The 24,777-nt window shown below is 40.5% G+C and overlaps 2 protein-coding genes across 2 annotated transcripts; both read left to right on the top strand.

The window, feature by feature from the left end:
- The first annotated feature begins 1,101 nt into the window (after positions 1-1,101).
- LOC122835912 (forkhead box protein P2-like) lies at positions 1,102-14,204 on the top strand. The gene is made up of 16 exons (XM_044125389.1): positions 1,102-1,189; positions 1,843-2,011; positions 3,963-4,079; positions 4,445-4,507; positions 5,922-5,979; positions 6,112-6,265; positions 6,706-6,813; positions 7,972-8,059; positions 8,534-8,647; positions 10,319-10,493; positions 10,591-10,661; positions 12,532-12,633; positions 12,723-12,844; positions 13,374-13,443; positions 13,535-13,659; positions 13,763-14,204. The coding sequence occupies exons 2-16, from the start codon at positions 1,856-1,858 to the stop codon at positions 13,881-13,883; spliced, it is 1,644 nt and encodes a 547-aa protein (XP_043981324.1). The 5' UTR covers positions 1,102-1,189; positions 1,843-1,855; the 3' UTR covers positions 13,884-14,204.
- Positions 14,205-18,663: 4,459 nt separating this feature from the next.
- On the top strand, positions 18,664-23,772 carry LOC122835913 (myoD family inhibitor domain-containing protein-like). The gene is made up of 3 exons (XM_044125390.1): positions 18,664-18,709; positions 21,254-21,502; positions 23,233-23,772. Exons 1-3 carry the CDS (start codon positions 18,664-18,666, stop codon positions 23,469-23,471), a joined length of 534 nt encoding a protein of 177 aa, XP_043981325.1. The 3' UTR covers positions 23,472-23,772.
- Positions 23,773-24,777: the final 1,005 nt, after the last annotated feature.

Below are 24,777 nucleotides of genomic sequence, written 5' to 3'. Positions count from 1 at the left end.
ACATGAAGTAATAATGTGAAGTAATGTGAAGTAACATAAAGTAATGTAAAGTAATGCAGCATAGCAAAATATAAAGTAAGGTAATGTAGCTTAAAGTATTGTAATGTAAAGTAACGTAACATGAAGTATTATAATGTCAAGTAACAAAGTAATAATGTAACGTGACCTAACAGAATGTAACGGAAAAAAAGCATAAAGTAACTTAATGTAGCGTGGCATATAGTAAAGTAACTTAAGATAACATAGTGCAAAGTAAAGCATTGTAAAATAAGATTAAGTAGTTTAAGGTTAAGTAAAGCAGTGTAAAGTAAAATATAATAGAGTAGAGGTAACTTTCCTGAGGTTCCTGGTGTTTGTTCACTCAAATATAAAGGGAGGTCTGAATGCTAGAAATAACACACTAAAACGAAAACTTATTTAAAAGTTGAGCTCTGTGAAGGACAAAAAAGACATAAAATGAATAATTAAATCCCTCTGTTTCTATTTGCTGGTGCCCCTGCAGACAGACCCCGAGTTATTAAAGCTATAAAGACATACCATCTTCCATTTATCCACAATCTAAAACTAAAACTAAGGACGTATGTTTGGTGCAAAACTATTTGTGCCTTGTAAATGAGAACTTGAACCCTTATTTAGTCTTCTTAGATGTACCTGATGTGCTGTTTCAAACGAGAGCAGTCACCGTTGTAAACAGGCCTTTGATAACGCTTTGACAGCTGTGTTTTTATGGAGCTCTTGTTTTGTTTTTGTTTCTTTTCTCTTTCTTTCTGTCTGTGCATAGTTTCCAATAAAATGCAGCTGAACAAAGTTACAAACAGCCCCACCATTCCGCACATAAAGGCTGATCATTCCCAGAAAAAGCGTTATTACTTGCAAACAAGTTTTATTGGTGCAGATCAAGCAGCTGCAACGAGTAAATATCATAACACGTAAACAGGTCGTTTCCGTTCAATTCCCTCTCTGTTCGCCTCGGCCTGGATCGAAAGTCGGGTGATGCGGAGCCGAGGAGGCAGAATTTAGAGAGCTGAAAGCTTTTTCTCATCCTCGCTGCCGTGGCGTTCAGTGAGGGAAGCGGTGACTCCTCCCCTCCTCAGGTAGACTCCCAACTCCACCAGATGTCTCCTCCCGTCAGTCCGAACCTGCCTCACTTGGAGTCACCATCTCTGTCTGTCTGGTTCCCACGGTAACGGTACGTAGCTTTAGTTTGATATTTAATACTTAAAAAAAAAAAAAAAAGTTTATAAGTTTTGTTCAGCGTTTAGTTTAACGCTGGAATTTAAATGAGTAATTTGTTACTGGAAAAGGCAAAAGGTCTGCCTCCGCTTTTATGCACGAGGACGACAGAGAAACTAAAACATCCATATTAATGGTTATTTGGATCAAATATGTTTCTAAATGTATTAAACAGGTATGGTATATATATATACCTGTTTATATATATATATATATATATATATATATATATATATATATATATATATATATATATATATATATATATATATATATATATATATATATATATATATATATATATATATATATATAATTTTTTTTTTTTTTTTTTTTTTTTGCTAATCCACTCTCTCTTTTAAGGCTATAAATTGCGCTTTTAGCTTTAAATAAAGTCTGAGGCTTAAAAGAGCCAGAGGCGATTTCTTCAACACCTTCTTGAAAAGTGACACTGCAGGTTCCTAAAATAAACATCTCGTCTTGTTGGAACAAGGAAGAAGTGATTCCACCGGGACTCTGAGTCTGAATCTTAAAGCTTATTATTTACTGTTGATGGGGAAGTGTTTATTCTTTGATATACTTTTTTTCTTTCTTTTTTTTTTTTCCAAGGACTTGTGCTGAGATGCCCGAGTCTCCTCTGAGTCCCTCGGCAGCCCGTCAAACTCCAGCCAGCAGCCTGCTCAGCCACACGGACGCCGGCGCGGGGGAGAAAGCGGCTAATGGGGACTCCTGCAGCGGGGTGAGGGTGCAAAGCTGCCAGAGCCTCCTCCACAAACAGGTATCTTCACAGAGTCGGTTTTCAGTCAAATCCTCCTCTGGAAAAGTCGGAAAGGGCAACGTGAAGAGACGCGATGCAGTCTGGAGTTCTGCTGACAGATCAGAATTAGAACTAGATCAACTTTGCAGATCGATCCAAAATATCGATAACATCTAACTAAGTATAAATATCAACGTGGCAAGATCAGTACTTCTGCCTCAGATTCCCTCTTGAGATATTATTTTATCTTTGTAGAGGAGTTTCTCGGCATTTCTTTCAAATTTTTTGTTTTGATTTGCTCTCAAATTATGTTTTTTTTTTTTTGTACATTGTTCAATTAGAAAAAAATGCACAAAAATTTGTTTCGTTTTTCCCGTTGTTTCTGTTGTTAATGCTAACATGTCATTCAAGTATTTTGTAGATGCCTGTACGTTTTGTACAAATTCTGTAAAGCAGAAATAAAACAAAAAACAACAACAAAAAAAGAACTCAAATCAAAAACCATAAAAACACCTACAGGTCAGAAGTTTGGTAATGTATTAAAAACGTAAATAATAAAAAGTATCAGTATTGGCGATACTTGGTATCAGATCAATATCAAATTTGAAATATCCCACATCTTTAGTGTAAAAGCCCAAATGCATTGTGAGCTAAATGCAAGTAAGAAGGCAGCTAAACAATTTCATTATTTTGGTTCCTGTAGACAAACAGTCTGCTCCACAGCCTTTCTCATTTATGTATATATTTTTTAAAATCACCTTCTTTTTTAAAATTGTACTTTTCAAAACTTTTACTGTATGAAAAGAGTTAACTACCATATCAGCACTTTTCCCCTTTTGCTGTCAGCCTGAGGAACTCTACATTAACTTACAATATACTCATCTTAGCTTCACCTGCTTGAAATAAATTTTAGCCCTAATAAATAAATAAATAAATAAATAAATAAATAAATAAATAAATAAATAAATAAATAAATAAATAAATATCATAACAAAATAGAAACCAAAAATGAGAGAGAAAAACACACAGAAGAAACCCCAAAATTAAGAAAATTAGAATAGAAATGAAGTGAAAAGAAACACTAAGAAGAGAAATAAAAAGGACATTTGATTTTATAAATGAAAGCAAAATGCATATAAAGTTACAAATTGTTTGGAACTGACACCAAATGTAACCGCAGTCACGTTTACAGTGTAACTTTCAGAAAGAGGAAAAAACAGATTTACTTTTCTAATCTTGCCATCATCTTTTTTTTACTTTCTTCTGACGAAGCACCACGTAGATCCACAGAGTTCGTTCTACCCGTGTGAATGTAGTCGGTTGATCACGTCATTTTGTTTCCCGTCGCAAAAGTGAAATAACTCGGACGACATTTGGTAGGATGAAAACAAATGTGGCTTCTTTAAACTGCATCTTCGTTTTTGAACAATTCAGAGCAAACTGACGTTTTCAACTCTTGTTGAGACCAAATCGTACAATCTGACGCTCGATTGTCTTAATCTGCTTAAACGTCTTATCCAAAAATCTGAACTGTAGTGGTCCGTTCTGCTGAGATTGTCCAGAACGTTTTTGTTTCTGGTTTCAGCCACGTGGGAGGTGATCAGTCAGTCATTTGTCACTCAATCACCAAGTTTACAGGTCAGTTATTATTCCGGAGGTGTTTGCGTTTATTAATAGCCGTACACTCCTATTAGGAGCCACAACCAGCATGAAATTATGCCGCTAATTAGGTCGGCCCGTCTCCCGTCTCATCATTCGGGGTCAGCGGCGCCGTCCGGCATGATGGTGTTTCACAAAGCCGTTCGCAATCCTGATGTGTAATTGGAAAGATTCCCGCTTGATTACGTTCATTACTGAAACTGCTGACTTCTCTCTGCAGACCGTGTGTGTGTGTGTGTGTGTGTGTGGGTGTGTGTAGGTGTGTGTGTGTGTGTGTGTGTTTTTTTTAATCCTGTCTTTCTTCATCTTCGAGGTGTTCCTGGCCATGATGGCTCCTCAGCAGCTGCAGCAGCTGCTGCCGCCCGGCCAGCTGCAGCAGCATCTGCAGGCTCTGATCCGCCACAAGCAGCAAGCCCTCCTGCTCCAGCAGGTACGTCGGCGCGCGGCTTTATCACGCCGCTTCCGAAGCGAGCGTGGAGATGACAGGGGAGCGTTCGCTTTGTGGGGACGTTTGTGACTCGGATTGCTGGGAAATGCATTGCAAATGTTGCAGCAGAGCTAGTCGGAGTCGTTCCACGGAGACATTTTTAAAAGTGTTTTTAAATCTTTTTTTTTTTAAAGTTTTCCATGCAGATGAAATGAATTGTGCATGTTGAAATGAAAGCTAATTAAATATTATTAATATATTGTGACAAAACTAACCAACATGATTATTGTGCGTTTTTAAAAAAAAAATATATCTTTCTGATATATTCAGATAAATATGTCATAATAAATAATTTGTTCCTGTTTTAGCAACAACTGAAGGAATTTTACCAGCAGCAGCTTCAGCAGCAGACCAGCAAGAAAGTCAAAGAGGTAAAAGCTGCTTAATCCTAAAAATGTGACACATTTCAACACCTGTATGTGTTCATGTGTGACTGGTGAATGTGCAGCTGTGGAAGAAATGAAGAGCCCAGTGAACTGAACCCACTGAACACCTCCTGGTTGCTCCACATTGAATTCATTTCTGAAGTCTTCCTGAGTTAAAACAACATGATTGTTGTTTCTAAATGAAGATGAACCTGTTTTCTGTGCATTGTTTGCATCTTTTCCCTCATTTTGACCATTTCTCATTTTCTGCAAATAAATACAAAATGTTTGCTTGGAATTTCAGAGACACGTTATCAGCAGTTTGTAGAATAAACAAAAAATGTTCATTTTTACTCACACATATATACAAAAAGTAAAATCAGCGAAACTGATCTCTTCCAAATTTTTTTTAGAGTTGTTTATACCGGTAAAGTAAAGCCTTCTGGGAAATCTTCTATTTCGACAATCCTGTTAATATTAATGTTTCTGAGGGGCAGAGAATCTGTGGAGAGAGCTAAAGATTAGGGTGATGGACAGGAGGCGTTCCGACCTCAAAGACATGGAGCTCAGCACCAGAGATAAACTGTCAAAACAGAAGATCTTCCTATCAATGATTACGTTTTTATCATTTTCAAAAATAAAATAGAAATGAAAGGAGACCAGTTCAGGATTTTGTTTGTTTTCATATTTTCACATCCTCCACGTTGTTCAAGAGACGCTTGTCATTTCCTATCAGGAACAAAATTTTAATCTTTAATCAGCCAGGTGTCTGAATAATGGCAGCAGGAAAACATAGAGTGAGATTAAACAAAGTTATGATTTCTACACTTTAAACATGTTTTATTTGTGTAGCTCATTTCAGCAGCAAGGATTTTTTCAAAGTGCTTTGCATCATAAAAACACAAAGATTTTTGGGATCATTTTTTGGCAAATCAATACACAGACATTAAACAAAGTAATAAATATTTTTATTATTACTCAAATATTTAGCAAAATTTACATAAGGTGCAGAAATCATGTATTAACTCTTTAACGTATCATGTTGGAATCGTATATATTGATTTCGACACTCATTTATTTTATAGTCCAGTCAGTAAACGGCTGCAGACGATGTGATTGGTTAGAAGGTCGACCAATCAGAAGCCAGCATCTGTTTGCTGACGGATTTTATGTTTTCATGATCATTGAGATATTCAGCTACTGAAATCATCATAGACATTCATTGATTTAATTTTAATTCAGCGATCACATGTTTATTTTATGATATTGTTTCTATATTTACTGATTTGTGGCACTTGTTGTGTATTTTTTATTTTTTAATCTTTGTAACTAAACATCCAGCAGTCCTGAATGCTCTGATCTCTCGTTCTGGAGCTTTTCAGCAAACTTTCCTCCCTGACTGAAATGTTCTTGCTCTCAGCAGCTGATGTTCCAGCAGAAACCGGCCGCCTCTCCCCCGGGCCTCTCCTCGGGTTCAGGTCAGAACCCGCAGCACGCCGTACTTTCTGCTTTTTCCTCTCTTTCGGGACGTTTTCTGTCACTTTCTCCTCCCTTTTACTGATCAGGACAAAGAAGAAAACTATTTGTTTATAACTTAAATAACTTAACAGGCTATTTCGGACCCGAGGAGATGCAGAGGTTGTGGAAGGAACTCCGCTCGGCTCTTTCCGGCGACAGGAGGGCGATGAGCGGGAACCAGAAAACGTCCGCTCGAGTCGAGCCGACCGGGGACCGGCCGTCTGAGTCTCCTCCCGGAGCGGATCGGTGAGGTCCTTTATTCTGGAGCGGTTCGGCACTTTTCTTTTTTTTTTTTTGTAAACGTCAAAAGACGCGTAGTCCTCAGACCTCCTCTCTCTCTGTCCGAGGGCGACGTTTGCTTTTGAGGATGCGACTCCCAGTGGGCTGCTTTGTTTCGCTGTTGTTTGTCTTGCTTTTTGTTCCTCCGCCTGAGGTGGTTCTGCAAAGAAAATGGGGAAAAAAAAGAGAAAGAAAGTTGACATGACTGGAGAACATGTCCCCGAATCAGAAGTGAAATAGCTTTCCGTTTATTTGTCGGTCTTACCCGCCACCTCTTCCTGTCACTTCATGCCACCAAAACAAAAAAAGAAAACTAAAGTCTCCTGTCAGAAGTCTCTGCTTTGATTTTTAAATTATTTTTTTTAAGTGATGTGTCAGTTTTTCGTTTTTTTCTCTCGCTCGTCCAGCAGCGGCGCAGACTGGGACCAGGCTCTCGCGCGCGCCCTCTTCGGTCACGGAGTGTGTAACTGGCCCGGATGTGAGTCCGTCTGTGAAAACATCGCCCAGTTTGTCCAGTGAGTTTGTTTCCCACTGTAGCTCCAAACGTCTGAGATCTTCCACCTTTCGTAGCAAACTTAGCACTTTCTGAAAAAATAAAAATAAAAAATCTACTGTGATGCTAAATATATCGAACAAATTCTTTACAAAAATGCAGACGAATAGAAAAAAATATAAAAAAAATATAAAATACTGGCTCAGATGAATAAATGCAAGAACAACACATGATGTGCTCAATTTTAACATGTTAAAATGAACTATTGTGTCACTTGAATCGACGCAAATATGTGTTGAAATATATTATTTTGACATGATGTTGGTATAAAATGTGCTTTCATAGATTAGGTTGAATAAAAATGGACATTTTCATTTGAAGCTATAAGAGACAAGCTTTATTAAAATTAAGTCGCACAAGTGTTACAACAGTAAAGCTGCGATATGTAGCAGTAAAATATCGAATTCAAATTAAAATTGACAATTAATTCACCAGTTAACTTGGTCTTTCCCCCCCAAAGTCAAGCTAACAAAAACACATTTTTAAGTTATTCAACACCGCAGCTTTCTACAGTCCGTGTTGCCTGTCCAATTATAAATTTTTTAAACATTTCGTGAACAAGTACTAAAAACAAATGCCGATAAAATTCATAAAAGATTTGATGTAGAAAAATCCCCGTCTTGCCATGTTCAACATTCATCTGTCAAATGGCAACGTGCAAAACAAATAGAAAAACAAAACGTGTTTTTAACTAGAAAAAACCCCACATATTTTTTATTTTACTTAAATCATCCAACAGTTATACATTTAAAAATCCAAGTTATTTCACTGAACACACTGATCGTATAATATCATGTCATTCTGACGGTGTTTGATCTTTAAATAAAATGTAAAATAGTCAAATCAAACCCATATATTATGGATGAAACTTACAATCATTAATCACAATCATAATTTTTAATTAAGAACATCTGGTAACAAAGGTTTTAATAACAACACAATGTAATCCTTTAGCTAAACTTTCCACAGACGTCCGAATGTTGAATTTATTCCATCAGTTGAGTTTTGGCTGCTTTTCTGACGTAACACCATGTTGTCATCTGCAAAGAAGAGTGTTGGACACCTGCTTCTCAGAAAGGTTATCGAATGTTTCTTTTTTTGTTTTGTTTTGTTTTTTCAGACACATGAGCAGCGAACACACTCTGGACGACAGGAGCACCGCTCAGTGTCGGGTCCAGATGCAGGTGGTCCAGCAGCTGGAGCTGCAGGTGAGCCGGAGTCCCGTTAGATTCGACACGAGTGAATCCTTACGCCAGATCTAGACACATTGTAAAAAAAAAACAACAAATAAACTGTTCAGTGGTAAAAGTAGCCATTATGATCCTGTTTTTGTTTCTTTACATCCAAAACGTTTTCTCACGCTTTTTGCCTCATTTAGGTCTATATTTGTTTTTCCACAACAAAAAACTTTAAGTATCGTACGCGCGCAAGAATTTAACTGTTCCGGTAAGAAAAGCACAAAAACAACCGTGACCTGATTCATGGTCTGGTTGTTTTTCTAGAGTTGGATCTGCACTGGTCAGCCAACGCCGACGTTCAGCTGATGTTAAGACGCAGCGGGAAATTGTTCTGTTTTGGAAAATGTGTTTGGGATGAAAGGCTTCCATTCTAATTAGCCGAATTGAGTGTTGTTGTTTTTTTGTTTCGTTTTGTTTGTTTGTTTTTCTCGTCCCGTGGCGCAGCTCTGCAAAGAACAGGAGCGTCTGCATGTGATGATGGCTCACCTGCGCCTGCCCTCCCCGCGTGGCGCTCCGTCTGCGAAGTCCGACGCAGCCGCTGACCGCCGCGGCCCCCAGGTACGCCGCAAAACACGCGAGCCGCAAATTAGTGGAGTCTGCTGTCTTCAAATGAAATGTAGCGAGTTTTACATTTTTAACCTAAATGTGTGAGTTTGTGAAAGATAAACTGCTCCTTTTATTTATTTCGTCAGACCTGCAAGAGTTTGACAAAACTCTTTGGGTTTCTTCTCCTTTTCAGTTTAAGAAACTGAAAGAAGGAGAAGACGGGAGTGGGAGCTATTTCCCAGAATGCTTAGCGGCATGTTTTTGTATCCTGAGATGGAAATGACTTGTGTTGATCTGACTCTAGTGATTTATTAAGGCAAATGTTTGTTTTGATGTCCTCTTTACACTAAAAGTTTTTGAGCAGAACACATTGTGATGGTTAATAAGATTTGTTGTCAGATCAGAAACTTTGCTCATGCGATTTGAAAGAATAATTAAATTTATTCTAACATAAAATAAGTAGTTATTTTGATATTGTGAGTAAAAATAATAGAGAAATGTGGCTCTTTAACTAGATAAAAGCAGTTTTTTTTCTTGCATATTGTAAAATAATTATTTGGCTTAAATTTCAGAATTAAGTTAAAACTCACAATTCAAGATTAATCAACTTAAAAAAACAAAAAAAAACAAAACAAAGTTTAGACAACTTGTCTCTTGTGGTCAAGTCAACTTTGTGAACTTTAATTTCTGAGTTAAAACCAAAATGATTCCTTTTGCATTTTTTAAGGCAGCAGGCGGGCCTTCGTTTTTCAAGGTAAGCCAGCTCCAGATGTTTTACAGTGTGGCGTGATCTGTAAAGGTTTTAAAGCAGTAGAAACATTTTAGGAAAACCGTGGATGCGTTGTGGATGTACTGCATGAGGAGATAAAACGTCATATTCCCCTGCAGATGTGGAGAGAGTCAGGCTGTAATTGAGGCACGTTGGTGTTTTTACAAAAAACGAACAAACAAACCAAAAAAAAAGTTATAGACAGCTTATAGATAGTTATAAGCACTTTATAAATCATTAATAACTCTTTATTATGCATTAAGTAAGAGTGAGTAGGAAACTATATTCTAAGAAAATGACGTTTGCAAATGTTTATTGTGCTTACAAGATTGTCTGAAATGTTTACTGTAACAAGTCAGTTTAAAATATATACAGGAACAGATTTGGCTCATTATTTAGCAAGAAACCGGTAGATCTTGTGTCCTTCTCATCCTTACTTAATGCATAACAAACAGTTATCAATGATCTATAAAGTGTTTAGAGATGAATTAATAACATGTTACCTGTAAGTGGAGCCTTTTTGTAAAGTGGTACTTAGATGAGACAAAGCTGGAAATCCTTACATATTTAGTCTTGTGTGCATTCTTCCTGTTTCTCTCTCCTCTCTCTCTTTTGTAGTTTTGTCTCCCAGCTGTCGGCTCCAGATGGGCCGACGGTCTGCTTCCAGACGGCGGACATGCTCCGATAACGCGGAAACTAATCATTTGTTAATCTCGCAAACACTGAACCCTAATCACAACACTCACCAAACAATTTCACCCTGTAATTAACAGTGATTGGCTTCATTCTCATCGCGGCATTAGCCGCAGCGGGTCGGAGGAGCCGAATCCAATCGCTCCGTCACGCTCGCTCAGAAAATGTCTCACTTTTTCTTTTTTCTTTTTTTGTTTTGTTTGTCCTGTCTGTCTTTTCAGCTCCGTCCAGCGTCGCCGCCCGGCAAAGCGTCTCTCTCTTTGAGACACCAGAGACCGCTGAGCGCCGCCGGCTCCCCGCCGCAGGGCCGCGAGGAAGACGAAGAGCTCCCGTTCAGACGGCGCGCAGTGGCAGCGGGACACCGACATCCCCCTCTGGTGTTCTCTCTGTCTTCAGGTAAACGGTGGACGCGGCTTTCACTCGACGCATCAGGAAAGTAGCTGATTTCAAATCTCCCATTTGCTTTTACACGCTGTGTTTTGTTCTTCTGCAGAGAATGAATATGAACTTTACCAGAACGCTGACATCAGACCACCGTTTACCTACGCGGCTCTGATCCGACAGGTATGAGCAGAGAGGTTATTTGACTTTTCACATCTTTAATATTTTAAGTCTAGTTTATTTGAACAGCATGCTTCAGAAACAAGGCGGGTCAAAGTGCTTTACACCATAAAAACATCATACGGTGTCAAGCGGTAAACATTACATTTTGTCAAATGCCATCATCAAGCACATCGAATATGTTGATCAGTGGTCCAGTTACTGTTAATCAAGGGCAGATCTAAACAGGTGGGGTTTTAGCCTGGGTTTATAGGAACTCAGTGTTTCGACTGTTTTGCAGTTTTCTGGAAGTTTCTTCCAGATTTGTGGTGCGTAGAAGCTGAATGCTGCTTCTCCATGTTTGGTTCTGGTTCTGGGGATGCAGAGCAGAACCAGAACCAGTGCAGGGACTTTAGAACTGGGTGATGTGCTCTGTCTTCCTGGTTTTAGTCAGAACACGAGCAGCACCTGCAGCTGAAGGATTGATTTGTTTTTTTTAGGCAGACCTGTGAGGAAACGGCTGCAGTAATCGATGAGACTAAAGATAAACTTATTTATCTTTAGACTTTCGATGAAGTATTTCTTCATTGGAAGTTAGTCTTTTAATCCTAGAACTTTTCTTCAGGGGACAGAAGGCCGACTTTGGAACTGTCTTCATGTGACACTGAAGGTTCAGGCCTGATTTAGAGCCTGATCGTTAGTTTCCAGCTGTAATAGGGGAGGAAGCATGGAACTACATACTAATATGAGAGTCAAACTGAACTTTTTCTGATGTTTTCTACCACTATCCGTGGCAAAAAATCTAGCCTGACCGTTGCCTTTTTACACGTTTCTGCTCAATTCTCATCACCTTTCAGGGATTTCTCCCATTGCCTTGGATTCTCTCCAACAGAATTGCAACCAGGCCAATCAGAAAACAGAAGGAGAAGATGTGAACAATGATGTTGATTTCTTTTGTTTTAGTGTCGTAGTCAGCCTGTAATTTTATCAATGAGAGTGGAGGAAGTGAACGAAGCCGTTCAGTCCGCGTTAGCCACGCTTCCAAATATCAGATTTCAGCCATTTTGTTCGTCTTGGCTCTTCTCTGTTTGCAGTGGAGAATGTTTTTTTTTTCTACAGCAGCAGTCAAACTGGTGCATTACATCCGTCACAGCCGAACGTTAGTGACTAGGTAAAATTTAGAACAAGAGTCCAGGAAGCAATTGTTTCTCATCAGCCGAAGGTCTAGGTTCTGTGTGCGAAGTGAAACCAGGGTCTCTGTCTGAGCTCCTGAAAATGCACACCTGGTGCTGAACTTTGAGAAAAGCTGTCAGCGATTTGCCAAACTCAGGAAACTGGAGCAGAACTTCACCTTGGGACAGGACAAGAACCGAAAACAAACAACCAGACCTGCAATTGAATGGTTTAGATCAACATTTTCCGTCTGTTAAAAATGTCCTTGTCAAAGTATGACTCAGCTCGAGATATTTTGCAGAGAGATTGTGCAACTGCTTTTGTCAAAACAGAAGGAGACATAATCCAAAACACACGTCACTCTAATCGAAGCTGGTGGTGGTTCAACCACATCTTAACTCAGGAGGCCTGAATACAGACAGACACGGCGCTTCTCAGATGTACATTTGTCCAAAAATGTGAAACCAGACATTGTTGTTCTTCCACTTTACAATTACGCACCACTTTGTTTTGATCTGCTACTTAAAGAAAATGCATCGAAAGTGGTGTGAAACCATTTGCAGGACAGCGTCATGCTGATTCGTTAATGCAAAATGCGTGTGAAAACACAATGTTGAGTGGAAAACAAAAAAGGTATTGAGAGATTTCATGACACACTTCATTTTATTTTCACTTTATGACTCACTGAACGCTTATTTCTGCCCTCCACCCCCGTCTGCAGGCCATCACAGAAGCCTCAGACATGCAGCTAACGCTCAACGAGATCTACAACTGGTTCACCAGGACGTTCGCGTATTTCAGGCGGAACGCCGCCACCTGGAAGGTGAGCAGAATAACTGACCGGGCGGTTTGCGGCGCGTGCGTCTCGGCCGACCCGCTTTCAGCAGATCCGTCTCTGTCACTCTGAACCAGAACGCGGTCCGCCACAACCTGAGCCTGCACAAGTGCTTCGTGCGCGTGGAGAACGTGAAAGGCGCCGTGTGGACGGTGGATGAGGAGGAATACCAGAGGAGGAGGTCTCAGAAGATCGCAGGGTACAGTAACTCCCAGCTACCGACCGCATGGACCCGAGTCTGAGGTCCGATAGGATGATGTTTGATTATTACTGTTCCTTCATAGCAAGAAAACAGTAATTCTGTCCTGAATTACAGTAGTTATGAAAGAACAGCAATTGTATTCTTTCAGAACGGCACAATTACTTCAATAGAACTAATCACAGAATTACTTTGACTATAATAATTCTATAGTGAAAGTTAGATTTAGTGAAATATCACTTTCCCAGCGATATTTGAATTAGACTTGAATTAGAATCTCTTTAAAGACAAAAACAATTTGAAGTGATTAATTGTGTAATTGTTGAAGTGGTTGCTGTTTCATTTGTTTCATTATCAGAGCTCTCCATCAGCAGTAAATAAGAATGAACAACAGTTATTGCAAATTTAAAAGGCTTTCCAGAAGCTAACCCCTTTCATAAAAATATTATTTTATTTTATACATGTGTGCACTAATTACTTTACAATGAATAACCTCCAGCTGCCTCCTGTTGTTCTCTGTTTCCACCAGGAGTCCATCACTGATGACAAATGTCTGCTCCAGTCTGTCTTTGGGCACCGCTCTGCACTCCACCTTCCAGGTGAGACGTGGACGTTTCTGGAAACCTTTTGAAATTAGCGGCTCTCTGAAGACTTGAACTTCTCAGTTTTGGACTTTCAAATATTTTCTAGGCCGCGCTGGCAGAGGCCTCGCTGCCGGGCCTCAAGAGGGAGCGTTCGAGCCGAAGCCTTCGAGGAATCGACAGAGCGGCCGACGGCAGCGGCCGAAAACAAAACCTCTCTCCCCCAGTCCAGCAGTGAGTCGTTCTTAATAAGAAGCTCAATGTAAAACCGAAAACAACCACCAACCAAAATAACTGGCACGGTTTTGCCTCTCTTTTTTTGTCTTGTTTCACTCAGGCAACTTTTCTTTGAGAAAGTGAACAGTGACGACGAGGGTCAGCTGCCGACACTCAATCCGGTCAGTCTGCAGCCTCTGATCCACGGAAACGGCGAGGAGCTTTTGTTTGACCTCGAGTGACCTTCTACCTTTACGACCCAGTACCGCCGGTTCAAGATCTCATTTAGCACCCTGAGATGTTGGAGGTGGTACCACTGCACTTTGCCAAAATGTCCGTGACCTTTGACCTTCCCCGCTGTTTGTAGCCACAATTGGATTTCTTGCAAAATACAAAATTACAAACGATTGATCTGATTTAATCGTGATTAATCAATTGTTGGAATAATCGTCAACTGATTTAGTAATTGATTAATCATTAACTGGAGTGAACAGACTCAGAAAAAGGGTAATTTACCGAAAGAACAACATATTCAGAGCAGTAATTAAGCCAAAACTGGTAAAAAAAAATAATATATATATATATTTTGCATTTAAGATGAAGAGGAAAAAAAAGTCTTTGTCCTCAAGATACAGTTTTAGCTTCACCTACTTCTAATTCTGTAAAAAAAAAAAAGAATTACGTATTATTTGAGTTTTGTAATGTATTTCTAATATTGGACAAAAAAGGCTTACGTGGTTAAAGGAAAAATCTGCTGAATATGACGATTTATTTCAACCGATTCATCGATTAATTGTCAGAATAACTGATGGAAAAATCGATTTCTAAAATAATCGTTAGTTGTCTTACGTCCAGCCGCCTTCCTCTCAACTCTGATCAGCCTCCATGTTCTCCTGCTGATGAAAAGCAACCCCCTCCCGCCCCCCCCACAGCATGATGCTGGTGCCACTGTGCTTCACAATGGATGGGGAGGATTTCTTCAGGTCTCTAGATTCTCCTGCTGTGAACTATAAGACAAAACTTTCTGTCACCAGTCAGATTCTCACACAGCTCTGCCAGTTGCTCCCTCACAGAAAATCCCAACGAAACATTAAAATTTGTTTTGGTATTGTGATAAAATATGAAGTTCAGAGGTCGTCGATGCTTTTGCAAGGCTGTGTAACAGTACTGGATCAAAGAAATGTACTCTTTTGGAAGCTGTTTTAAATGTAATTGTATGGATAATGCAATAATTTAATCTTTGTGTGTCAAAACGTCTGGGTTCGGTCAGTTTGCTACAAACATTTAACTCCATCACTTTGTCAGAGGATCTCTGCAGGAAGAGGCCACGATTATCGCATCGGTAGCTCAAACAGTACTCAGATTCATTTACATATTTTAAGTCCTATTTATCCATCTTGGCATTATGCAACATTTCCCCCTACTTGTGAAAAACCTGCTTTCCTCGTCCAGTCTGTGGAAAAAAGCAAAGCTGTGTAGCTCCTGAGATAAAATCACAATCAAGACAAAAATGTGACAATTGTACGTTTAACGATTGAAAACGATGTTGAATTTTAAATTAAATTAGGCGTTTTTTTGTTGTTGTTTTTTTAAAGTAACTTTGTCAGACTTTTTAAATGCAACTTTTCATTTTCAGATCAAGTGATTTTTTTCTTTTCTTTTCTTTGTGAAAGCTTACTGGGACAGATAATAAACAAAGCACATTTCTGAAAGGAAAAACAAAACATCTGTGTCAAAATGGAGAGAGTAAATACTCTTGTCCGCACAGACAAGTAAAACTCTCACCTGTGTGTTAAGAAGTTGCATGTTAAGTTTGGATTTATTGGACTGTTTGTCGTTCGTGTTCATGTGTAATTACAAAGTGAGCGGGACGGTAGCGTGTAGCAGCTGGAAACACACTCAGGAGTTTCCCTGAGTCTTCCTCCAAACAACCAAAACGTGACCTTTGCGTACCGAGGTCATGTTCCCTGTGGTGGGTTCTGTCGGGCTGGGTTTGTAAATAGAGACGTCGTCTTCTTTGATTATTTATTTTCGGCGGGGTGTGCAGGTAAAACCCGCCGTTTATTTGTCCACTGTATAAAGATAAAGTCAAGTCTGAGCATGTTGTAACGAAAGTTTCTGTCCGCAGGTCACTGAATAAAATATGTCAGCTTGTTGTGCATTTTAATACGCTGCATCTTCTTATTATCATTGCTTTTAACGCACTCCTGGTGTCCTGCAAAAATATTCACACCCCTTAAAAATATTTGCCCCAATATAAAAATTCAGTTCAAACCGTGTCCCGTTCTTGTCCTGTTCATTTTGGTGTTCCACAGGGCTCTGCTTTGGGGACCATTGTTGTTCCTGCTCTACTTTCTCTGATTCTGTCGTCTTTTGAAGGATATTTCCTATCATTTTTTCTGCTGATGACATCCTGTTGTTTATCTCTTATCTTCCAAATGAAGTTTTGAAACTCTGCACTTTACTGAAATGTCTGGATTCAACCAGAAGTTGGATGACTGAAGGTTTTCTTCAGCTGAATGAAGAAAAAAAACCGGAAGTAAACATTGTTTCACCAGAAAAACATAACTGCAAGGATAAAGCAGACCCTTTGACGTCTTGGTTATTAGGCACCTTGGGATAACCTTCGACTCGGGTTTTATTCTGGAAAATCCTGTCAAATCTTTGGTTCCTTCCTGTCCTAATGTCTCCCGTCCAGAATTGAAATTATTTTTCTTAAGTCACCAAAATAGAGTCCATCTATGTGTAGCTGGATCTCACGATAAGTCCAAATAAAACATTAGTGAACAACTGAACACAGCAGATATGTAGTTACAAATGTCCAGTCAATATTGATGGTAAAAAAACCTAAATATTATGTTTTAGATTTGGCAAATGAACATTCTGATGCTCAACTCATTTAGTTTTCTTTCAGAAGTTGCACCATTGCCAAGGAAACAAACCTGACCAAACAAATGTCCTGATCTTTTTGTGCTTTGTGTTTGTAATGACACGCCATAAATCGATTCAGAAAACCTTCTGAAATCTGATTCTACGTGAAAAAAACAAATGCTGCTTTATAAATAACAGCTTCGAGTAAAGTTAGCTAAATACGCAGATTTACTCAGATCACAGCTTCGGTTGTGGTGCGTGTATCTCTGTTTGTCTCTCAAGATGCGTCAATTAGCTCTCATTTTGGCTGACGCCTCTGCAAAACAGATAAATAAAAAATAAAAATGATGAACAGACTGTCCAAAGTGCATCACACTGTCTCACTGAGACGGGCTGAAGCTGCGTCTGTTGGCTGTGGAACAAAAGGCTTCCCGGCTCCCTGTCTCGACTGATGTCAGTAATTGTCTTTGCCGATAAGATGTTTGCTTTTGGTTTTCCGTTTGCCTCTCAGGGGCTGCCTTTGATTCGCCGTCAGCCTCACCGCCTGACATCCTCCTCTGACTGAGAGTTAGCATTGTGCTCGACAACTTCGGCAGCTTCATTTGTGTGTTGCTTTGATGTGCGCAACCAACACGTTGTCAAGTACGGGACTTTTGACAGCCTGTTTTTCTTCCCACCCCCCAACAGCCAATCCAAAAAGGGCTGGTCGGTTGTTCATTCGCTCATCGACATATAGAACAATAACAGTGCCGTCCTTCACGGGACCAGTCGTCTCAACGAGGAACTCGTCATCGCCAGGAATAAAATGGTGGACTGTGGGCCTGTAATGTTTTAGAGATTTGGGGAAGAAGTGGACCGTGCTGAACACTCTGTCTCCACTGTGGAAATTGGTGGGTGAATCATGCTGTGGGGAGGGGATTGAGGGACAGGGGAGCCAGTCAGGAGTGGAAGAAAATCCCAGAAGAAAACCTGTTAGAGGCGGTTGAGTTAAACGTCCTTTCACTTCACAGTGATGCGCTACGTTTTGTTGGCTCACCTCTTAAAATCCAACCCTCCTCCCCCCAAAAAATAAAAGCAGTGATTCAACAATGCATACCGCATTGTTGAATCACTGCTGATAAAGTTGGTGTGGTTGTTTGTGTATTTGGATCCCCAGGGCTAAACACTCTGGGGTCCCCAAAGTGTGTCGGTAACAGTGAGATTTAGGGGCGCACCGATTGCAGTTTTCTTTAAAAAGCTTGACCTGCCAATTACAATTACGATATCTTTGTCGGAAAAACTAGCTAATTATAGCAACAAAGCCGCTAAGTTGACAACAGTGGGGGTGACTGTTGTTAATTGCGCATGTGCATATATAATTAGGTGGTAATAAGTTGTAGTAAGTTATAAGCTTAGCTAGCTTTCACTCTCTAAAGTCGCCAAAGTTTAACCTTAATGTAAAAAAGATTGCTACAATGCTAAGGTTAGCTTAACTTAAGCATGACACTGACTTAAATCTATTTAGCGTATAAACATTATTGTATGAGCTATAGTTAGCTATCATGCTAAGGTTAGCAGGTTAATAGTAGTATTTAGCTATAGTTAGCTAACATGCTAAGCGTAGCCAGTCAGTAGTAGTATTTAGCATACAAATATTATTGTCTAAGCTATAGCTAGCTAACATGCTAAGGTTAGCAGGTCAGTAGTTTAGACTGGTTTCACATAATTATTGGTCATTCACTGATTTCCCGAAACAAAGAAAATCTGAGCCAATTTATATTGGCTATTTAAGATGTTTTTCCCCCCTCTTTTTTATAATATTCGTGCTATTACCGCTTCCCTGGTTGCTATTAGTGCTTGTTGTTAATTACCACACTTGTGCGGCATGTGCCTCCGCCGTGTTAGGAGACTGAAAGCAGAAATGAGGAGACGACCTCTCTGACGAGCCCGGCTAACAAGCGGCCGGCCCACACAGGGTCAGCCGGGAAGGGGAGCGCTGTTAAGGCGCCGAACAACAACAACAAAAAACAAAACAATCTGACACAGAGCAGCTCACACAGTCGGTGACTCATGTCAGCATGCTGGGTGTTGCTGCGGGGGCTTCCTGACCCTTTCCAGACAAAAGGCTGGAGAAGGTCCTGCAGCAGCGGCCGAGAAACATGCGGATCCAACATGCCGCCAGGAGGAAACACGTCCGTGGAAACGAGGCCGACTGAAGGCAAGTGTCGGCGGTCTAACCTGAAGGAAAGTGTCAGTGGTCTAACATGAAGGAAAGTGTCAGTGGTCTAACCTGAAGGAAAGTGTCAGTGGTCTAACATGAAGGAAAGTGTCGGCGGTCTAACCTGAAGGAAAGTGTCGGTGGTCTAACCTGAAGGAAAGTGTCGGTGGTCTAACCTGAAGGAAAGTGTCGGTGGTCTAACATGAAGGAAAGTGTCGGTGGTCTAACCTGAAGGAAAGTGTCGGTGGTCTAACCTGAAGGAAAGTGTCGGTGGTCTAACCTGAAGGAAAGTGTCGGTGGTCTAACCTGAAGGAAAGTGTCGGTGGTCTAACATGAAGGAAAGTGTCGGTGGTCTAACCTGAAGGAAAGCCGTGTTCATAAATGGCAGGCTTGTTTGCTTGTTATCAAAGTTTTTGTTTTCATCTAAATCCACTGAACAGTTTGTGGTTTAATGTGCGTCCCGTTCGGCAAGCCATTAAAACAAAAGTTTACTTTTTCTTTTCAGAATAAAAGTTTAAAGCTGAATCTGAATCAGGGTCAGGTTAATAGATAGATTTAATAGATTTTGTGCCAGCTGTGATTTGATCAATTTTGGGGATGTTGATTTTGTAAATTCTTACTTTTATCATCTAATATAGGCTGTTATACTGGAGACATCTAACTGTAGGTTTGATCTATCAGCACCTTTAATTGGTCAATAGGATTCTAACATTTTTTTTTTGATATGTAAAATTTACCCCTGTCTCATCTTATCTTTTGGGTCTATTAAAACCTAATTTATGACAGTAACTATAAACTCCACCATCCATATTGTAAAACTAAAAATAATAAAAAAAAGTTTATTATATTAAAGGGTCCAGTTCTGCTTACCGCAAATTACTATCCATCTCTTTCAAAAAAATATTAAATATAGCCTGAAAACGTCTTTTAAACAAGTCATTGTTTCTATTTAGGGTTTATCTGGTTCCTGTTGCATCTCTCTCCCTTTTATTTACTTATCATGTAACTTTCTTATTATTTTTATGTATGTACTAGTTCTTCCTTTTGTTTATTATATTTTATTGCCATGGTTCATTTTGTTCACTTTTAATCTCTCAGTTTGAGTTCATCCTTTTGTAATTCTGAATTAGTTACAGTGGGATTTATAACTTAATTTGCACCTGTAACGAATCATGTATGATAATCTAATGATTTACTGTAACTAGGTAGGATTTGTAGTCTGTCAAAAACCTTTTAAAGTTGTTCAGAAGCATCCAACTGTTCCCTGTATGTCACGTTTTTAGTGTGTATTGTCATTAAGGACAAAAATTTTCAGGTTTTTTAAATGAGCATTTAACTCAGACGGTTGTAAAAAAAAAATAAAATAAAAATCACTTTTTTCTTCTTAAATAGCTTTATGCTTGTCTGAGTTTTCCGCGATTTAATTTTTAAACAACTCACTGATCCGGTATGGAGGGTGAAGAGTCCCAAATGTCAAAAAAAATTTTTAAATAACTCATTAAATCAATTATAAATAAAAATTGGCTACATTCTGTGTGAATCAGTTAAAGCTGTCATTATTTTATCAAACACTTAACAACTCGTGTAAAACAAGTTTTTTTTTTAAACAGCAAATATCAAGTGCAAAGCAATATAATGTGCTTTCATTATTGATTGATTGAAGCTTTGGAGGAACATTATTCATTTTAGAAAACAAAGTGGCCCCTTTATGCCCCCCCACAAAAAAAATAAAAAAATCTATTATCTTTTTTCAGTGAAAATCTATAAAATACAAACATAAAATTCAGCCCAGCTTTCCGTAAATCTCTTGAGTGAAGGAGAGCAGAGACGTTTTAAAAAGTGAAGCGGGAGGAGGACGACGTTTTCAGACTTTTGTCACAAACATGCTCCCTCTTTGGCCGAGCTTCGCCTCCAACACGAGTGCAAATACGAGCCGACCTCTCGGCCGACTGAGCTTTCAGCCGAGGATTTCCTTTGAGCGAGTGACCCCCGTTAGCGGAGGAAATACCTGGAGCGCTGAGCTCATGGGCAGCGGCGCCCATGGAAACGGTTCGCACCGCCATGCCGCTCGTCCTGCTTTGTTGAGGTTGCACATCTGCGGAGAAGAAAACGTGAGATGTGTGTTAAGTCGTGTTGTTGTTTCTCTTTTGGATAACAAACGAAAAAGCAGTCATGGTTCTAGATGAAAATGCTGCATTTGCGTTTGGACAGATTGCGCTGATTCTCCTCATAGACTCCACGGCCCGGCTGAGCATTTAACCGCTTTGAGTCGTCATTGTTAGGAAACAGCAGATTACAAAATAACATTCAGGTGAGACACGGTTAGCCTTCTGAAAACAGTGCCTAAAAAAGTATTCACAGCCCTTGATCTTCTTCTTCTTCTGTGTTCTTGTGACTGTAGTTCCAAACACTTTCACTTTCACAAGCTGCCTCTTTAGTATCACAGAAGAAGAAGTTTGGTCTTCTTCAAGACAATCTAATAAACCAAGAGCATCTCAATCTCCTCTTGCTGCCACGTGACCCGCGTCTGTCTGTGTGCCTCAGCCCAGCCTCTGCCGGCTCCAGCCCCCCTGACGGAGTCCTCAGGGGTCCGCGGCGTGTCAGAGACGCCCCGGCGTGACCTCCAGAGGCCGACGTGTCCCCGATGCGGCCTCCCCGTCCCGCAGAGCGGACCGGAACCAGCCCCGTGGCCCCAGAGCCGGCCGCGGGGCTCAGCAGCGTTGGCACGCGACGACAGGAGCCGGAGCGAGAGAGGTGGGCCCGGACCCGACCGACCTGCTCCTGGATCTGCAGGCAAAAAACCCGCATGTCCTGATTAAACAGATCGACAGCAAAAAAAAAAAAAAAATACAAATAAAAACAAGTTACATTCTCAATAAGAATTTAGGAGTTGAATGAAAGTGGAGACGATATGGACAGGCTCGTCTATACTCGCCTAATTGAATGGCCTAGTCAAAGTAGCCAGCTTAATCCACCCGAGTTTAACAAAGGGAACTGGTAATGGATGCATGACACACCTCTCAGCTTGTTACTTGACCTGAGGGAAGTCGTCCCCCCTCCACACACACTTTCATCAAATCAGACAGAACTGGTGTCAAATGTTTGTGCAGCAAATATTTTAGTTTGTGCTGCTTTGGCTTTGAAGATATTAATGAAGGTTTACAGATCAAAAGGTCAACCAGCCTTCGATCCCCCCACCTGCAAGCCCGCCTCCCCCCTCCCCTCCCCATCCACACACACACACACACAACCCTTTTACTAAATCAAAATTACCTTTAAACTTTGATTAATATCTTCAAATCCAAAGCAGCACAAACAAGTTGATTGATACCAATCAACCAATAAAGACAATAGTGGGCCTGGTTGACCTTTCATGACCTCTGGAAACATTTCTTAATATCTTTAAAATGACAGCGGCACAAACAATTTCTTTTTCTGCACAAACATTTGACGCCAACTCTGTCTGATTTGAAGGAGGTGTGTTTGGGGATGAGGTCTCAAAATCTGAGACCGCACGCGGCATAAACACTTCCGCTATTCCACTTCCTGTTGGCCCGTCACGTAAAAAATCCCGATAAAAACACCAAACATTCCCAGCTAGCAAAAGTGCAAAACAAAATAACCGATTTATTCTTTGAGCCCTGCGGTAAAATCTTCAAAGTCGGCCAGTCCAATTGCAACCAAACCCGAAACTTTCCGGGCAGAAAGTTTTCCGGTTCACGAAGTCCGTTTGCTTCCCTTCTGTCTCCTGCGTGTCTACCGGTGGCTTCGCGCCGTCGTCTCTGCGAAGCGCCGCATCAAATCAATTCTGGAGCGACACACAACGCCTCCATTTCATCTGCACACGTCCATTAGCATGAGTTATATGTGGGGGGTATAAATCAGTGGAAGAAGCAGGAAAATGTTGAGCCCGACTCCACAGGGAATTCTGACACCTCGTTTCCTTTTCTTTTCTTTCTTTTTTCTTTTTTACCCTGGGCTTCCTTCAGTAAACAGGATAAAACATCTGGATTTGCATCAGCTCGCTCTCATTTGTCCTCCCACAGATGAAAATAAATAAATAAATAAAATAAACTAATACAGGAGGAACCCAAGACACGCACCGCAGCACACAGACGAGGTCAACGTTTGCAATTTGGTCTGTGCCTAATTTGGGCAGCAGAGCAATTATCATGCGACAGCTTCCTCCTGATTGTTTTCTTTTGTTTGTTATTTGCTTTTTTTTTTAGCCCTGAAAGCCTCTGTGGGTTTTTCTTTTTCTTTTTTTTTTTTTTATTTTCCCTGGAGAATTGAACAAAGCTGTGATTAAGTAAACACAAGATTTTCCTCTTTGAAGTTTCGCTTGACACCGCAAACAAACAAATGCGGGAGATTAATTTGGGTTAATAGAGTCGCCAATCCCCTGTTTTTGAGAACACACACACACACACACACACACACACAAAAGAAAAAAGAAAAAGGAAAAGCCTTTTATGGAACATCAGACCCAAGTCTCCTTCATGCTTGTGTCGTGTCGCCTGCAGACTCGTGCTTGGGGCTGCTGCTGGCGTGCCTGTGGTGCCAGTTCTCGGTGGTGCTGCTGGGCCTGCTGGAGGCCTGCTGCTCCTGCTGCTCCTCCTGCGCCCGCTGCTGCTGCGACGCGCCCGGCGAAGAGCTGGGATGCCCCGCCCACTGCCACTCGGTGCTGTTCGAGTCCTGCTGTGAGCCCATCGAGTTCCTGGAGTTCTGCCTGGACTGCTGCGAGATCTGCCACCGCGGCTGAGCCCCCCCGGGGGCCTGGGGGACGGCAGACATGTCTGAACTGACCCACCGATGAGAGGAAAGTCTTTTCGTCTGATCCAGAACTGAAGATGGTGAAATTACTGGAGCTGAGACGATTAGTCTGGATTCACCCGTGACTCAATCATTTGTTGAAATAATCGTGAGTTAATTTAACTATTGATTAATTGCTAATTCGACTAATCAAACGCAAAAAATTGTCATTTGCAAAAGAAAAAAACCCAAAGTATTTGAGAGAGCAAACTGTACAAAAAAAATGCAAAAGAAACGGCTTCAATTCTACTCAGAATTACTTAAGTGGGAAAATTTTAGCGTCACTCGGATCAAATCCTCTAAAGCAAAGAAAAAAATATTTCCTATTAAGCACTTTTAGCTTTTTAATCATTGATCCGTTAATCCAAAAACTAGCCAATAAATTAGTTCTGTGCTGTGTAGACGTTGAGCAGAGCTTTTAACGTTATTAGCCGTTTTGTTTCTTGGCTGCTTTGAATGCCACATTGTTGCATTTTAAGCAGCAAAAAGTTTTAAAAAGCAAACAAATTATTTTTATTTGCTGTATCTTTTAATGTATTTCAAGTATTGTGTAAATAAAAAGGCTTAAGTGGTTAATAGGACATCTGCTGTTGTCTGACTAATCGATTAATCGTCCAAAACAATCAACAGAGTGGCTACTCGATTATTAATAGAACCGTTTGTTGCAGCCCTAACAATTACACAGGTTATGTCTATATGTACGTTGTGCCGTTACTTAAAATCCCAATAAAATGCCTGGAAGTTTGTGGTTAAAACATAAAAAAATCATAAATAATTAAAGTTCTTTTGCGAGGGAACGTACCGCAGCGCCTCGTGGTCACGTGTCTCTGCTGCATCTGTTGCAGCTGCAGGTCAGAACAAATCCGCGCTGACAAGTGGAACAAACCTGAGCGCTTATTTCACGCCGCCCGTCCGCCATGCTCTAAATTAGATACCCGTTGTCCCCTCCGCCCCCCCACGGCGGAACCCGAATGCATTGTGGGCCACAGAGACGCCTAAATCTGATTCACTTGCTCTGACGTGACTTAAACGAGCCTCTTTGCTCTGCCGCGCAGACTTGACAGCGTCGTCTTTATCGGCGCTTAGGATTTATTTTTGGCTGTTTACTCCGCGTCTTTGCTGTCGTCGCGCGTCACAGCTTTTCTGTTGAAGCTCGCTCAGATCCTCCCAGAGATCTGGAGACAATAAGCATCTTCTTTATGTTTAAAAGTGCCTTATTTGACACACGTGAGAAGGGATTAAAGCGAGAGATGACA

This window comes from Gambusia affinis, linkage group LG08, assembly GCF_019740435.1.
Source record: "Gambusia affinis linkage group LG08, SWU_Gaff_1.0, whole genome shotgun sequence".
NCBI classification, from domain to species: domain Eukaryota; kingdom Metazoa; phylum Chordata; class Actinopteri; order Cyprinodontiformes; family Poeciliidae; genus Gambusia; species Gambusia affinis.
The sequence above is the reverse complement of the archived record's forward strand: the minus strand, read 5'-3'. Positions and strand labels throughout refer to the sequence as shown.

What these genes read in the sequence shown, in the direction of transcription:
- LOC122835912 (XM_044125389.1), top strand. Translation starts at nt 1,856, where the DNA reads ATGCCCGAGTCTCCTCTGAGTCCCTCGGCAGCCCGTCAAACTCCAGCC. An exon ending in AACATCGCCCAGTTTGTCCA is followed by an intron (nt 6,814 to 7,971) that starts GTGAGTTTGTTT and finishes TTGTTTTTTCAG; the next exon opens with ACACATGAGCAGCGAACACA. An exon ending in CTGACCGCCGCGGCCCCCAG is followed by an intron (nt 8,648 to 10,318) that starts GTACGCCGCAAA and finishes CTGTCTTTTCAG; the next exon opens with CTCCGTCCAGCGTCGCCGCC.
- LOC122835913 (XM_044125390.1), top strand. Translation starts at nt 18,664, where the DNA reads ATGCCGCCAGGAGGAAACACGTCCGTGGAAACGAGGCCGACTGAAG. An exon ending in GGAAACGAGGCCGACTGAAG is followed by an intron (nt 18,710 to 21,253) that starts GCAAGTGTCGGC and finishes TGTGTGCCTCAG; the next exon opens with CCCAGCCTCTGCCGGCTCCA. An exon ending in ACCTGCTCCTGGATCTGCAG is followed by an intron (nt 21,503 to 23,232) that starts GCAAAAAACCCG and finishes TGTCGCCTGCAG; the next exon opens with ACTCGTGCTTGGGGCTGCTG.